Raw genomic sequence first — 16,313 nt, forward strand, 5'->3', positions numbered from 1 at the left:
CAGCTGCGTGTTCAAAAACACCCGTGTAGGTGTGGACGCAGCGTAAAAGAGTTAGTAGTTTATTTTATTACTACCTGTAATTTATTGCAGATTACTTACATTTTTCTTGTAAAACAAAGGGGGCGCAGCAGAAAAAGTTTGGGAACCAGTGCTGTAACTATGAGACAGATGGCTGACACACGAACCTGTGGGAAGTAACATGTTTGTAGAAATGTGAAAATGTTCATGCCATAATCCCTCCCATGTTTCCGTGGGGCACTGTGTAGTAATGCACAATTCTTCCAACAGAGCAGTGAAGATTACATAACAGAAGAGCTTCACAGCTCGTCAGGCAGCAAGTGGACACTGAAGAGTGTGTGTGCCTTATCAGAAGGAAAACTGTTCTCTGCACCTGAGATAAAGGATCGTATAAAAGAAGAGTGAGCGCTCCCTGAGGTCTCCTACTTCTTAGACATTTGAACCTGGACAGGAGGAGAAAGACGTGTGAGAATGGCAGGAGAGGCTAAAAGGAGAGATGAACGAACTGCTGGAGGATCAGAAGGAAAGCAAAACAGGTTGGAGACAAATCAGTTGCTCTTTAATAAAATAGATGAAGCAGCATGTACACTTGTGAGACATGCACGTGTAAGCTCAGGTAAACCTCTACAACATGCTGAAATGCTGCTTCTAACACAGAATAGACAGACGAGCATTAATCGTGTATTCCCACAGGATGGAGCCCGAGGCTGACGATCAGCGAGTGGAGCGAGGTCAAAAGAAGCGTGGCGTGCTGCCCAAACGACTGCTGATAATGTCGTCTGTGGCTGTTGTGCTCATCGTGCTGCTGACTGTCATCGTTGTGCCTGTTGTGCTGCTCACTAAGACGTCAGCTACATTTTTACAATATGTACGATATAAATGATAAAACAATGATGCAACTTTATGATCCAGATGATGAAAAGTACCTGAGTAAATGTATTTATTACTCATCACCATGCAGCAGCCTTTACCCACCTGTGGCCTTTCTTCAAAGCATTTTCTCTGCATTGGATCTGAACAACAGTCAAATCTGAGCAGACGTGCCAAAGCTTTGTTTCTTGTTTTCTATTTGCACCATAGTTCTTCCAAATATTTCAGTTCAGGATTTTTTAACTGCTGTCATGTATACCATCAGTAAACTGTGACATTACTGCTTTTACCTAACCTTTGACCTGTATCTCAAAGACCTGCTTTAGTTGGATGAGCAGGCGACCACATTGGTTTGAGTCCGACCTGCGACCCTTTGCTGCGTGTGTCCCCCTCCTTCCTCTTCACTGTGTCTGTCCATAATAAGGCCAAACACAGACTGTAGGCTTAGCCGTGGTTCTGAAAGTCGAATGGAAGGTCAAAGTTCACGACTGGCAGTGTTGTGACATACATACCTACTGCATGTAGAGTTCACCTGAGTGTACAGTGACAGTAAGATGTCTTTGCACAGGTGAAACAGCCCACAGTGTTGCAGGGTTTCACAGGGTGCTGCAGCCTCCAGCAGTGGGCCTTCTCCAAACGTGACACTTAAATACTCGCTGTGTCAGCATCACAACTTTATATTGCTGCTGCTAAAATCAGTGGTTACAGTGATCAAAGTTCATTTGATATCATACTGCAGCTCATTGCAATGCCATGATGCATGAGTGCTCATCATTTGGCTTCTGGTCTTATGACAGGACCACAGTCATGTGGACAAAAAGTACACGGCTGCTTTGAACTGTGTGACTTTTGAATCAATTGACATGAAATGTAACAAAGATAATGTTACACAATGTGTTTTGTGCTATTAGACCTTGGTCTCTTTGAGTAATATGTGACAGTAGCTTCTTTAAAAAAGACACTAAGAAAAAAGCATTCATGAGTATCTGCAGCGTTAAGCCAGTGCAGACTTTCAAATCCCATCTGTCTCACAATGGCTTCATGCTGACAATCCCAAACACACTGCCAGTGCAGTAAAAGCATATCATGATAGAAAAACACACAGTGGGTCATTGTTGTGGACTGGCCACACTGGACCTGGAGCTTCAGGTTAAATATTCCCAAAGAGACGAGAGCTCGTGTGAGACAGGTTAGGCTGTTTGGACCAAATCTTTGAAGCTCGTTAGACCTGTACAGGCTGCATGTTTCATACATTGCTCCCATTTAGTATTTTCCTAGGAAAACATAAAGAAATAAGAGGTGGCTACTGTAGCTGTTATCTTGTAGAATTAATATATTGATGTAAAAATAGTAAAACATGGGGTGTTTTGCACTTGGACCTACATCCATATGAACCTGATAACCTGCTGATGTTACTGTCAAAAACACTGAGACCACTTACACTTTTTCTGAGTCTGGGGTTGATGTCATTCAAACAAAGAGTTCATACACAAACCATCAAAATTCAAGTCTGGCACCAGTTTTGCTAAAAAGCAGCATTTCGACGTCTTTATTGGGCAACAAACAAAAAAGAAACGATATAATTATATGCAGAGACCTGGAGTTGACTGTGTGACTATGACAGGGATGGGTTTAAACAGAATCTTTAAGCTGAAGAAATGAATGAACTTTAAACAAACTGCTCTCCCAACAAAGAGCAGCCTCCCCAAAAACACACCGTCGGCTGTTTGAGTTGAAAGCTCCCAGTTCTGCTGTGACAGGGACTACGTACCTATGACTCTGTCACTGTCTTGCTGTCCAATCGTGTCCCTCAGCTCCTTCTTCTGCCTCGTTCTCTGGTGGAGACATGCTGGAGTACTTGGTGCAGACGGGGAACATCAGTGAAGCGGACGGCCTTTTGGCTACGTGGTTTCACCGAGCCAACAGCAAGGAGGACATGTACAAAGCGCTTATGGGTAAAAACACCCAAACTCACACAGACAACACTGCATTATTTGATGGTGTTGGTGCCTGAACCTACAGTCAGGTACAGACAAAACACCGCCTCCTGTCATCTTTTCAGGTGACACCATGATCTTGGAAGCTGACGTCACTCTCATGGGTTATGGGACCCCTGATGAAAAGCCAGTGCCGATCATGGCACACCCTCCCAACATATATAGTGACAACACTCTCGACGAATGGTTAGATGCTGTACTGGCTTCTGGAAAAGGTACAGATCAGAGCTGTCTCCACAGAACATCCATCAGATCAGTTTTTAAAGGCGTGTTTGTTTGCAGGCATCAAGTTGGACTTTAAGGCTCTGGAATCAGTGGGTTTGTCACTGGACCTGCTTAAACAAAAGGAAAGCAACAAGGGAATAAACAGACCTGTGTGGCTGAATGCAGACATCCTCAGAGGCCCCAACGTCCCAAGCTTTGTAGCTCCAGTCAATGGAAGCGGGTATGAAATCCTAGCTAGACCGGACACAGACCCTCGGACAGAGTTCAGAGTTAGGAAGGGAAAATGTCTAACATCTAAAGACTGATCGGAAGGTTGGTGGTTCGATCCCTGGCTCCTCCAGTCTGCATGCCAAGTGTCCCTGGGCATGATACTAGCCCCAGGTTGCTCTCCGATCTCAGCATGAATGTAGTTAGGAAGCACTAAAAAGCTTAGAAGAAAGTGATTGGGTGAGTGTGGTGTGGAGAACTTGGGAGAGCAGGAAAGCGCTATGTAAGAATCAGTCCATGTCTCCCTCTTTTTTCAGGTTTTTGGAGCTCGTTCAGGACAAGTTTCCAGATGTGACTTTGTCTCCTGGATGGAAGGTATAGCATGCTCACAGTAAGAATCCCATTGAACCACTGTAGCAGGCATGTGACGAGGCTCTGGGAATGTTCCTGTCAGAAACAGGAAGAGACTCAAGGAATCCTGAACTGACATTTATGAGAGAATTCAAAGAAGAATTTTAACTTTGAGCTTCAAAACAATCCTTTGAGCTAAAGTAGACAAAACAGCTTTTATGTTCTTGTGATCCCTAAAATTAAAGACAGTTGGATTAATGTTGACATACATTACCCATCAAGAGTTTGGACACCTTCTCATTTAATGGTTTTCTTTATTTCTACTACTTTCTACACTGTAGATACTGAAGACATCAAAGCAAGATATATGGAATTATGTAGCAAAGGAAAAATGATAACCCTAAATGTATTTAGATTCCTGTAAGTAGGCGCCCTTTGTTTTGTTGACAGAGCTGCGGCCTTCTCTCAGCTTCATGATGTCGTCACCTGAGATGGTTTCACCTCACAGGTGAGCCTGTCAGGGTTCATTGGTGGTGTTGGGACCATCAGTCGTGTTGTGCAGAAGTCAGGGCTGTTAGCTGTGTACCAGCCTATTTGACAGCTGTGGAAATTCATATTATTGCAAGAACCAATGAGCTAAGTAAAGAGAAACAACAGCCCATCATTACTGTAAGAACTGAAGGTCAGTCAGTCGGAAACTTTGAATGTGTCCCCAAGTGCAGTCAGAAAAACCATCAAGACTACGATGAAACTGTCTGACATGAGGACGCCCCAGGAAAGGAAGACCAGGAGTCCCTCTGCTGCTGAGGATACATTCATCCGAGTCACCAGCCTCAGAAATCACAAGTTAACAGCAGCTCAGATTAGAGCCCAGATAAATGTCACACAGAGCTCCAGTAGCAGACACATCTCTACATGTTCAGAGCAGACTGTGGGAATCAGTCCTTTATGGTCAAACAGCTGCTAAGAAACTGCGACTAAGGAAAAGCAACAAGCAGAGATTTGTTTGGGCCAAGAAACACGAGGAGTGGACATTAGACCATCTGTGCTTTGGTCTGATGAGTCCAAATCTGAGACCTTTGGTTCCACTTTGTGTATGGATGGTCTCTACATGCATGGTTCCCACCGTGAAGCATGGAGTTGATGGTTTGCTGGTGTGGGGGGCTTTACTGGTGACACTGTTGGAGATTTATTTAAACTGAAGGCACACTGACCCAGCATGGCTACCACAGCATCCTGCAGCAACATCCCATCATGTATTGTTCAACAGGACAATGACCCCAAACACACCTGCAGGCTGTGTGAGGGCTGTTTGACCAAGAAGGAGAGTGATGGAGGCCTGGCCTCCACAGTCACCTGGCCTGAACCCAGTGGAGATGGTAAACACATGGTTTATATTTTTGACTGAACAACAGCTGTACCTGCTTTATTTCTTTAGGTACTCTACATTCACCAGCTCACAAACGAAACCTACTCCAGAGCCATGGTGGAAGAAATGTATAACATGATCAAAGACGTACCTCAAAGGGTGAGTGTGAATCCAGGTTTCAGTGGTCCCAGTAGGTGTTCGACACGCTCCCATCCCAACACGCCTGGGACAAATCGTCGGTGTGTTACGTGCTGGGATGAGAACGCTCTGAGGTGTCGGAGAAAGGCAGAGCTGACTGTTCAACGTTTCATCTCTTAGGTGACGTTCCCAGTCCACGCCATGCTGGTTCGCAGCGGCTGGCAGCACCTGAGCTGGCTCCTCAACCAGTCACCACGGTAACAGATAACTTCCAAGTTTACTATGGCAATGACTGAAAATCTGCAAACCAGTAACTGGGGGCTGCTCTCTGTCCATGAGCGCCACAGACTGACTGGTATGTTTTGTGTCTAGGTTCAGCCTGACTTTGTGGCAGGGCTCTGTTAACCCCAGCGTTAGCGACCTGCTGTTTGTCCGTGACAACACCCACCCGTGGCAAGTCTACTATGACATATATGAACCCACGCTGTCAGAATTTAAGCAGGCTGTAGGTGAGGAGCGTTTATGTGGAGCAGATTTACACAGATTATGTTTGTGTAAAATAATAATTGTGTTTGTGATTTATTCAAATCAACAGATTTGTTTTCAGTGAGTTCTTTCTGACTGTTGTTGAAGAAGAAAAACATTATTAGAAAAATCATTGAACACTAAACCTTTTGCTCATTGTGTGTATTTGTTTAAGCTTCTGAGATGAAGAAGAGTTTGCTTCTGTTTAGTTCTTCCTGCGTTCATTGTGTGTGTTCACAGGTAAGAAGGACAGCGTGAGGAGGTTCTATCCTGGAGGAGATCTGATGGAGTTTCTCCACCCAGGTTACAGCTCAGACCTCATGAACCGCCTGGCTGTGGCTTTGCTTCCCGTCACCGGCCGGGCCTCCCTGCTCCATCGGCTTTCAGGCAGGTTGACACAAACGTTTTACACCTCAGGGTTTATAACCTGATTTTAACGTGCCAGACTGAAACGCCCGGGCAAAGCACGCTCTCAAAGTTGTACTTTACGTATGCTAGCGACATCTGGTGGTAACATTATGAATGACAGTGTGGCACTGTGGCGAGAAACACCAAGAAACTGCCTCATTTGTGACACGAAGCATTCAGAGATCCCTCATGAGGTTTTTCTCAAGGTATTTTTAAAGTGAACTTGATGTATGACGTCATGTGGCAGCTGAACCTTTGTGTTCACATCGGTCATCAGGATGATGCTCTTAGTGACTCTTGGTGGCAGAAAAGCTGGTTTGAACATTTCTGAACCTGCTGATGTCCTGGGATTTTGACCGTTACAGTAACAATTGTGAAAAACGAAAACTATCTGTTGTTTTGGTAGAAATGAAAGCGACAGAAGTGTTCACAGCTGTGCTGAGCAGAGAGTACAGAGCACAGCTGCTTGATCAGAAATCAGTGTTTGAAGCCGCAGTGGACAGAGGCGGCGTGTTGGACAACGGGGAAGTGACTGCTGCAGAGGTGCAGCAAACATTTGGCCCTTTGAGTATCAGTCGTGGTCACAGCCTGTCCGTCCCTTCATAGCTACGATCTCCTAATCACCTCATGATAATGCAGCATGCCACAGATCAGCTGTTCATCCTGATGATGTCAAACTGTAAACCTGCACATGCTGCTGTCGCACCACCTTAAAGTCACACTGAGTCTGTTTCACTAACAGGTGGGGGCAGCGGGATGCTGGTCATTCGTGTGACCTCTGACAGCAGTCGACCTGGAGTCCTTCTGGTAGAAGGTTGTGGAAGGAGCTCAGAGCCCCTCACACTGCAGGTATCTGTAGATCACCAGCCAACCACCAGCTTGGTTACATTTTTATTAAGGCCAATCATGTGTGTGTTCTCAGGATGTTATTCAGACCCTCGGGCAGACTGCTGATGCCTCCTGGGGAATTTACCTGAGGGTCCATAGTCAGCAGCTTCTGGAGGCTTCTCTTCACCTGCTGCAGTAAGCCTACAGGGCCGACGAGCTCCACAGGCCCGTGTGGATCAGCATGGAGGGCTTACAGAGCAGCGACAGCACAGCAGTAAGCACATCTGATCCCACCTGAAGCAGAGTCTGCAGACAGTACGTTAATAAATAACAGAGCAGACGCATGTAACGTTTAACACACCTGGCTGGAAATCCATCAAACTAGAATCGAGCAGGTGTAGATGTTGGAGCCTCCTTTTGAGGGTCCACCCTGGCTGGGAAACTCATCACACCCCCACAGAAAGAGTTATTTGAGATTAATGTTGGAATTGTAGCAAGCTTGAGTTGTATAAGCTGCCATGTTTGTCAGACGGTCCCCAAGCAAATGCATCCTCTGTTCGTCATGAAGGCTTTTTAGCTGCTCAGGCTTGGTCAGCAAAACTCAAGTTCACTACCAATCCAACAATGTCCAGTGCCGATCCAGTTAGACGATGGAAAAGTGTCATTTTTAGGCGTTGGAGCGTTCTTGCTGTTTCATAGTCTTCCTCCTCTTTGCTCCAGGTCTTTGTGTCCACAGTCGAGCGCCTGTTTCCATACGTCACTGTAGTCCTGGCTGAGCACAAATGGCCTCCTCGGATCCCAGCGGCGGTGTCGCAGAGGGTGGCTCTACACCTGAATGCAGCATCGCTGCCCACGGGGCAGGAGCAGCTTTATGCTTTACTGGGAATGATGGACAAATACGACTTTATCATTGAGGTGGACACAAAGAAAGGTGGTGAAGCTGCCGCTGTGGTGAAGGAGCTCAGTGCACAGCGTGCAGGGAGAGCAAGCAGAAGCCTGTATATTCTACCTCAGTGATCACAGCAGGTTTCAATGTGCTTTTATATTCAAAGTCACCACAGAGTCTCAGTTTGTCTCAGTGTGTAGATAAATGCTGCTGCTTTGGGTCGCTGAAGTTAACATCATCATACTGTATATATATGATTCAATGATTATTATAACATTCATAATAAATTCTATTAAAGGAACCAAGTCCAAAACCAGAATTAGCCTCTGAGCCTGTGTGAGCCAGTCCGAGGTTTGTGATTGGCTACAGCAGCAGCTGACCACAGCGCACACATATGAAACGCTCTCCTGCTGTAGCTAACACTTCACATGCAGCCCGCCTCTCTTACTGACTGCAGCACTGCATTTATTTGCATCCATAAATCTTTAAAGTGTCACAGGTGACATCAGTGCTCTCAGTCTCACTCGGTACTTTTAATGCTGATTTTTGAACGTTTACAACAAAGAAAATCATCCATCACTCGATTAAAACAAGAAAAAAACACAACACAACACTTTATTGTAGTTCAGTGGAAAAAGTGAATATTCATGTTTTAAACCAGCTCGTCATGTTGAACTGCAGCAAACAGTTATAGTGTTAAAATGAACCTGCATTAAGTACAAGCCCACACCTGTACAGCTGTTACAGTCATGTACCTCAAACATGAACAGCAGCTTAACAACTCAGTGACTGACACAGCGGCTGATTTTACTCACTTAACAAGTAGATTTTTACTGCTGACCTTTGTATCAATCCATGAAATGATCATAAAGTCTTCCCACCACATAAACCAAGCAGGCTGTCCCTACAGTGAGCGTCTGGTGCTGAGGAGAGCCTCGGACAGGCTGCTGCCGCTGTCACAGTCTGTTCCTGGTCAAGTACTGGCTGCAGGAGCAGAAGGTGTGGTAGAAAGAGGAGGACAGGCCGGCAATATCTGTGGAGATGTAGGGAAGGACCTCCGGAGACGCCTGGTTAAAGTAGCTGATCTGAAAGAAAGATAACACACTAATAACAGCCAGCTGTGATAAGAGTATATGTACGATGCTGTTGTTCTCACCAGTGACTTGTTGTCTTTGGTCTCCAGTATGGTGAATCCAGCACACAGAACCTCTCCTCTGTTATAGCCTTCAGTGGGAGGCTGAGTGGGCAGGGACACTGAGCGTAGGGCGATGACATATGGGTCTCTGAAGGAAAACAGAAAGGGAACGCATCAGGAAATCCTGCAGGACACAGGTGGATGGATCTGGTTCTACTGACCCGCTGCCACATGGCTTCCTTTTGGAGGCCAACAGGATGAAGTCCTGGAGAATCCCTTTTGCCTGATTGGCTGCAGTGGGAGATCCCATCGCGCCATGACGCACCGATGGAGTCACCACACGATATATGAAGTCATCATTGTCGACCAGCTGAATCAGCTCGCACTTCCTGTTTGAGGAAACACATACACACTGTGAAAAAGGTGACTGACAGCACTGTTTAAAGACTGAGCTGCAGTTTACTCCACATGTATCCACGGCAGAGGCAAACAGCTGCTTCTGTGCTTCACCAGCTGAGGGTGGAGCTCGTGCATAGGGACACTGAAGGGGAAAACTACATAACAAAGGGCTTGGTGACGACATCACCCAGATCTCAACCCATCTCTGCTGCTTATCCTTCTCAGGGTCGCAGGGGGTGGAGCCTATCCCAGCCGTCTTAGAGGCAGGGTACACACTGGACAGGTCGCCAGTCGGTCGCAGGGCTAAACACGACCATTCACACCTGTGTGAGAGTTTCCAGTTAACCTAACCCACTAACTGCATGTGCTTGGACTGTGGAGGAAGCTGGAGGACAGGGGAGAACCCAGGGAGACGCGGGGAGAACCCAGAGGGACGCGGGGGGAACCCAGGGGGACGCGGGGGGAACCCAGGGGGACGCGGGGATAACCCAGGGAGACGCGGGGAGAACTCAGGGAGACGCGGGGGGAACCCAGAGGGACGCGGGGGGAACCCAGGGGGACGCGGGGGGAACCCAAGGGGACGCGGGGATAACCCAGGGAGACGCGGGGAGAACCCAGAGGGATGCGGGGAGAACTCAGGGAGACGCGGGGGGAACCAAGAGGGACGCGGGGGGAACCCAGGGGGACGCGGGAAGAACCCAGAGGGATGCAGGGGGAACCCGGGGGACGCGGGGAGAACTCAGGGAGACGCGGGGGGAACCCAGAGGGACGCGGGGAGAACCCAGGGAGACGCGGGGAGAACATGCAAACTCCCCGGCCTGAAGCATATTAGATGAGCTGTAAATCAAATCAGGCCCACGGTGTTGACAGCATCGGAGACAAAGCTCCGCCTCCTCCACAGACATGTTCTTTCCACCACCTGCTGGTCATGAGATCAATGCAAAGGGTAAGGCTGCAAATCTAAGCAGCCAGGATGAGTTTCATCTGCAGGCTGGCTCGGCTGGGGGAGAGCCACCGTTCCCCTTTTATTTAAACGTGAGAATAAAGAGACAGACAGGCCCTCACAGCTAATGTCACTTTAACCTTAACTGATAACATGTCAGCCTCAGTGCAAAGTGAGCAGCATGAACCTAAACCACACATCGCTTATTTTTAACCCTGAGCCTCAGAAAAGTCCATCATTGGAATCGGAGAACAATACCGAGGCAGCGAGTAGAAACAGGGCCGAGCGACTGCTGCTGTGAAGCACAGAAACCGCTGATCGTAGCAAAGGTCAAACAGACGAGTCCCAGAGTCTTACTTATAATGCGAGTCCCAGCTCGGCCTGTTGCTCAGCTCAGCGAGTAAATCAAAGGCTCTGTGAGCAGGAACGTCCACCTCACATTCAATCTTGAAACTCAGCATGGACTTCTGCTCCAGGGTGTAAAGCTGAACCTGTGAACACAACATAAAGCACCGATGGGGGCAGACTCACACAAACAAACAGCTCATTAGTGAGAAGCACATACCTGGTCCTTCTCACAGCTCAGGCGCCAGTTGCTTCTGGCTGCCAGCATCTTCAGAGCTGAGACGTTGTTATAGCTCAGATACACCTGGAAGCACAAACACAGGAAACACCACAAACTCATCTCCAGAGCTCAGCGTTAGCAGGCCGCCTCCCGCCATTCAAATACTACTTATTATATATGAATCAGTGCCGTCCAACAGTTCAATTCAATTTTATTTATATAGCGCCAAATCACAACAAAAGTTGCCTCCAGGCGCTTCATAGATACAGAGAAAAACCCAACAATCATATGACCCCCTATGAGCAGCACTTTGGCGACAGTGGGAAGGAAAAACTCCCTTTTAACAGGAAGAAACCTCCAGCAGAACCAGGCTCAGGGAGGGGCGGGGCCATCTGCTGTGATTGGTTGGTGAGAGAAGGAACAGTGTAAGTATTAAGGGTGCAAAATGAAGACAAACTGCTGCAGCACTATTTCTCATCTGCAGTGAAGGTGAAGCACAGCGGTGCGACTCGTCGGCCTGTCGACTAAATCAGTCTGCAGGCGCGGTGAGAGTCTGACTGTGGCTCAGCTTTGGAGCTAAGTGGGACATAAACACGCTGAGGTCTGCTCGCTCAGATCATACACTGACATATAAACTGCAGTGGAACAAACAAATAAAATCACTGAACATCCTTTAAGAAAGAAACAGAAATCATGTCCCAAAAGTCGTGACGACGCACCACCGACACACAGCTGAGACGCTGATGTGGGTGAAAAGAAACTAAATGAGCCTATTAAAGGTTTACTGTGTCCAGCTCAAGCACAGGCTGTGACATCATCAACGACAGCTGATGAGCAGCTCTGTGGAAATCAAAAATACTGTTTTATGTCCGGTTTTTATAGATTCAGCTACAGAAATGAGAACTAATGATGTTTTTGTGACAAGCTGCTAGCAACAAGGTGCCTACACAATCAGTGCCAAGTTGTCTGTTATTTGTAATACAGTAATATACACATGTATGTAAAGAAGGTTTGACTTCTCTCCCGTGAGTCGTGGACTAACGTGAGCAGTACAGGTGACGCGTGGAGCTTCTCCTCACCTGGTTGGTGGGATCCCAGGGAACAGACAGAGGCTCCTCCCCCTGCGTGCGGGAAATGATGTACTTCCTAAACACAGTTACAGGAATCAGGATGATGGCACTGTGGGTCTGTGCAGCTGCACAACAAAAGCTGATGTAAACGCAGAGACTTTAGGGGCTGTTTGGAGACATGTACCTGTCCAGCCTGATCTTTTTCCTGGCTGTTGCCTCCTGAAACCTCCTTTGTCCTTCCTGTAAATGAGAGACACACAGGCAGAGGGCACCAGTGTGTAACACAGCAGGCAGATTCCCAGCACCAGTTCATGACCAGTACACCGATCTGTGCTACAAACTGAGTGGAGTGTTATTACTCGGTGTTTGTTGGTGCTGATAACGATCTACGACTACAGCGAGCGCCCTTCAGCCTGTAACGACACCATGGTCGCTCCATCAGACGGGTTTATGACTGATAACATGATTTGAAGTTCACAGCTCTGATCTTTGCTCAGCCTTCGGCTTAATGGTTAATCGAGTGTTTCTGCACCTTCTGTTTATGATACTCATGTTTTATTCTACAGGACGATCTCCACAAACTGCTTCACCACAGTGTGAATGAAGCTGACACCAACTGTCAATCTACTGCTCCACCCTTTTTAACAACACCACCAGAGGCCATGTTTCCTGCTCATCCATCAGCACCACGGGTGGTGTAAAAGACCGACCCAGCTACACTGATGTCACCCGCTGCTTTCTCTGAGCTCACCTTGGATCAGCTGTTATCAGGAGTCTGGCTGTGAAATCAAACGTTCACAGGCTGATGTCTTGTGACTGACACCTTGTTAGCCAATCAGAGTGCGGTTTCATACCACAAATTCTGAAGCAGATTTCATGTCTTTCAGTCAGTATTAGCCAATCACAGACAGCCGCGTCACTTTCAGACACTTTACGGATGCAGCACGCTAACGAGCCGTTTGTGAGCGTTAGCTTAACTCACCAGGGGTTCAGGTCGTATCCGTGGTAATGTGCGTGGCTTCCCGCCATCATCGAGCACCTCAAATGTCATGAAGGCGGAGTCTATGTGTCGGTTAGGCCCCTCCTTGTGGTAGGCCTCCGCATGCACGCCCACCTCCATGCTGCAGTAGGGACACGTGTCAGTTCTCTGTCTGCTGCACAGCTGCAGCGCTGAGCCAGTGTTCTGGGATACCTGTTTCTGAAGGCGTTGTTCACGATGGCCTTCAGCAGCAATCTGTCTCCAACCTGAGAAGGTCCTCTGAAGGTGAACATGTCGATGGCTCGAAGGGTGGGATGAGCCTGAGACAGACGACTGCAAGCAAAGAGCACAGAGACAATAGGCCACGACCTCCCACGCGCTCGCCGTGTTCAGGTTACTCATACAGATACAGCTGGACAGATCCTTTAATCTGCACCAGGACTGAACTACACTGATCACAATATGGAGGTCAAAGGTCACAGTGATGCAGCCTATTTTTAGGTAAAAGTATGAAGGAAAGAAGTGTTTGTGACTGTCAGTGTTGGGACTAACGCGTTATTAAGTAATGCGTTACAGTAACTACGTTACTATTGTGGTAACGAGCACGGTAACTAGTTATTATGCCAAAACCAGGAACGCGTTAGTCGTTACTAGGATTTAGATAGGGTCGTTACTCGTTACTTCGTGTGGTGGCTATCGCGGAGCTTCCACAGATTCTGTAACATTAGCAAGTGGTGGAGGCAGCAGGTGGATGAGAGAAAGGGGACGTAGAAGGAAAAGAGACCCGAGGCAGCCGCCGGTCCAAGTGTGAACTGAACTTCAGGTAAGAAGTTATGACCTGCAGTCTATCTGGGTATAAACCAAGTTTAGGTGGAGTTTATTTTCGTTATTCTGACTTTTTCCGTACTGCGTACTAGCTAGCATGACGGAGTTTCTATACAGCTGGGTGGGTGCTATGAAGTTAATGATGTTGAACTTTATTTTGTTCATAAGCTATTAGAGTTGCCAATCGTCCCGTCTGGTATTCAGAGAAAATATTACGCGTTTCTTATTGAGGTGAAAAGGAACAGTTTGTCCCGTAATTCAGCTACAATGAAAAGGGCACAAAGCTGGAGTTATTCTGTCTTTGCTGCACAGCTGCCTCTTCTTCTTTCATTCTCCCCCTCCCTCTCCCGTTTCTACTTCAATCATGAAAACTGATCAATGATCAGCTGATCGGCTCTCTTGTTTGTTTATCGCCCACTTTGCGCCAGAAAGAGGAAACCAGCCGATGTCACGCTAAACAACAGCAGCACGTTTAAGCTTGATCAGCTGTTGTTAGAATTTATTTAATATTAATTTCTAGTATCAGCTGATGTTTGCTGGAGCCACAGCTGTAAAGCTGCTGGTCATGATGTCGGTTTGGTTATCTGGTGAGAGGGAAACATGAAGATGAAACCAGGAGATGTCCTTACTGAATCATCAGAGCTGAGCAGGTGATGGAGAAACAGGTTTACCTTTTAGGTGACATGGATGAGTTGAAGTTATGAACTGTTTCTGAGAGACAAATAACACCAGGATCCTTTTTTAGGTAGCTGACAGCTGGTAACTGTGCAGGTGCGGGTCTAGCAAAGTTTTGCCAGGGGGCAGGTAGGGCATTAACAGGGAGAGGGGGGCACAAAGAAATACTTTTCTTTCTTATTCTAATTTAAAATGTCTAGCTTTTAAAAAATAATTATCTGAATCTTGCAAACAAACGATTCATAGATTGATGCAAATATGCAGCTCATCTGCAGTCTGGTGTTACCTACATCTTCCTATTCAGAAGGCAGAATTTCCAAGTTCTGAGTACAATCAAAAGTACCACGACTGCAGTTTTTGTCTTGGATGTAAAAGGCGCACATGATGCTGTGACGTAGGCTAGAATCATGGCAGCAGTCAATGACGGTCCAGGCGTGGGATTTCTCTCGTGGAAATATGCACATTATCTTTTCCTTTCTATTAGTAGGTGGCACAGTGCACTTGTGGCAAGTAAGCAAGCTAGAAGACTGGCAAAGTTATGGAAGCAACACATTAACAAGAGAATTCTGAGTAAAACCAAAGTTACTTTCCCTAGTAACTAGTTACTTTGAAAGTAACGAGTAACTTGAAGTAACTGAGTTACTTTTGATAGAAGTAACTAGTAATGTAACTAAGTTACTATTTTAAAGTAACTTACCCAACACTGGTGACTGTACCTGGCAGCGATTGTAGCTACATTCACCATCCAGGCCATGATCTGCCCTCCAAATGTGTTTACCTGGGATTCAAACACACCTCATGCATGATCTGACAGTCATGTCTCAGCGGTACGATGACACACTGATGCACTGAACAGTCACATATATGTGCACATGTAAAACAGCTGGGCCTCATTTACAAACCTGTGTGTAGGATCCATACGCGCTGATCCACACAGGTGTGCACACGGGTGTTCACTGTTCATAGACATAAACTACACCTTTCTTGCTGCTACTTCAAAGCACATTGTGCGCTGTCTGTCCTGCGTGCTGCACAACAACATTCAGTATTTAGTATTTACTGCTGTTTACACTTAGCTAGATTAACGTGATGGTGTTGTGTTTAGTATGTTGCTCTGTTTTTTTTGCTTGTTTTCTCTTCTTTCTCTTTTTATGTTTCCTTTCTCACTGTCCCTCTCCCCTTCTGTTTTTCTTTCTTTCTCCCTTTCCTATCCCTCAGGCATGTCTGTCCCGTCTGTAACAACTGAAAATAAAATAAATAATAACAACAAAGGTCGATCAAATGGACCAATACGGCAAAGCTGTGATGATCCACTTGGTAAAGTAAATCCATTGGGTCTCCTTGTTGGTCTTCAGACAACAGATCTGGCAAAGAAACCAAAACCAAATCGCTCTGACAGCAGCCGTCAGCGCCTCAGTTCACGCTCAGATGTAGTCAGTGTTTGGAGGCCATGAGCTGATGTTTTGAACCAAAAAAGGAGTAAAAGAAATAAAACCCTACTGCATCTCTATGGAACGCCAGGACTGCCATAATGAATTAATTAAATACACCATTAAATAATGAATTAAATGTGGCAATAATTAATTAAAATGGGAAATAATTAAATAAATAGTTATGACACATGTAATTAATTAATTATTGACACATTTAATTAATTATTTATGTATTTCACATTTTAATTAATTATTGACACATTTAATTAATTATTTAATGATATATTTATTTATTTCATTTTGGCAGTCCTGGCGCCTGGCTCTCACCATGAAATAATTTTATCTGTCAACCTCACCCATCAAACTCAGGGGGCGGGGTTAACGCTGATCGACTCAAAACCATTGCTTTGGCCTGGTGGCCATTGTTTTTAGCACACAACAACCAGCATGTGGAAACTAACAGAACT

The 16,313-nt window shown here is 46.3% G+C and overlaps 1 protein-coding gene and 1 pseudogene across 2 annotated transcripts; one reads left to right on the forward strand and one right to left on the reverse strand.

Moving 5' to 3' along the window:
* Window positions 1-334: 334 nt before the first annotated feature.
* On the forward strand, window positions 335-8,135 carry LOC148098676 (protein FAM151A-like; annotated as a pseudogene). Its single transcript, XR_015720023.1, has 14 exons — window positions 335-554; window positions 712-864; window positions 1,686-1,708; window positions 2,703-2,843; window positions 2,951-3,100; window positions 3,168-3,330; window positions 3,635-3,692; window positions 5,107-5,196; window positions 5,356-5,432; window positions 5,548-5,684; window positions 5,941-6,087; window positions 6,851-6,957; window positions 7,031-7,210; window positions 7,657-8,135. The product of XR_015720023.1 is annotated as a protein FAM151A-like (transcript).
* A 338-nt stretch (window positions 8,136-8,473) lies between these two features.
* Window positions 8,474-13,395, reverse strand: LOC148098677 (acyl-coenzyme A thioesterase 11-like). Its single transcript, XM_087850593.1, has 8 exons — window positions 12,917-13,395; window positions 12,119-12,174; window positions 11,944-12,010; window positions 10,865-10,948; window positions 10,657-10,790; window positions 9,179-9,346; window positions 8,979-9,105; window positions 8,474-8,907 (listed from the first exon to the last, which is right to left on the reverse strand). The coding sequence occupies exons 1-8, from the start codon at window positions 13,313-13,315 to the stop codon at window positions 8,779-8,781; spliced, it is 1,164 nt and encodes a 387-aa protein (XP_087706719.1). The 5' UTR covers window positions 13,316-13,395; the 3' UTR covers window positions 8,474-8,778.
* Between the last annotated feature and the right edge of the window lie 2,918 nt (window positions 13,396-16,313).

Source organism: Neolamprologus brichardi, chromosome 14, assembly GCF_056152115.1.
Source record: "Neolamprologus brichardi isolate AB-2024 chromosome 14, ASM5615211v1, whole genome shotgun sequence".
Taxonomy (NCBI): Eukaryota; Metazoa; Chordata; class Actinopteri; order Cichliformes; family Cichlidae; genus Neolamprologus; species Neolamprologus brichardi.

Bases quoted from the DNA above. Each gene is read 5' to 3' on its own strand.
- LOC148098677 (XM_087850593.1), bottom strand. From the start codon at position 13,315: ATGAGTAACCTGAACACGGCGAGCGCGTGGGAGGTCGTGGCCTATTGT. The intron at 10,949-11,943 runs GTGAGGAGAAGC...TTGTGCTTCCAG, and splicing joins CCTGGGATCCCACCAACCAG to GTGTATCTGAGCTATAACAA. The intron at 8,908-8,978 runs GTGAGAACAACA...TCTTTCTTTCAG, and splicing joins CCAAAGACAACAAGTCACTG to ATCAGCTACTTTAACCAGGC.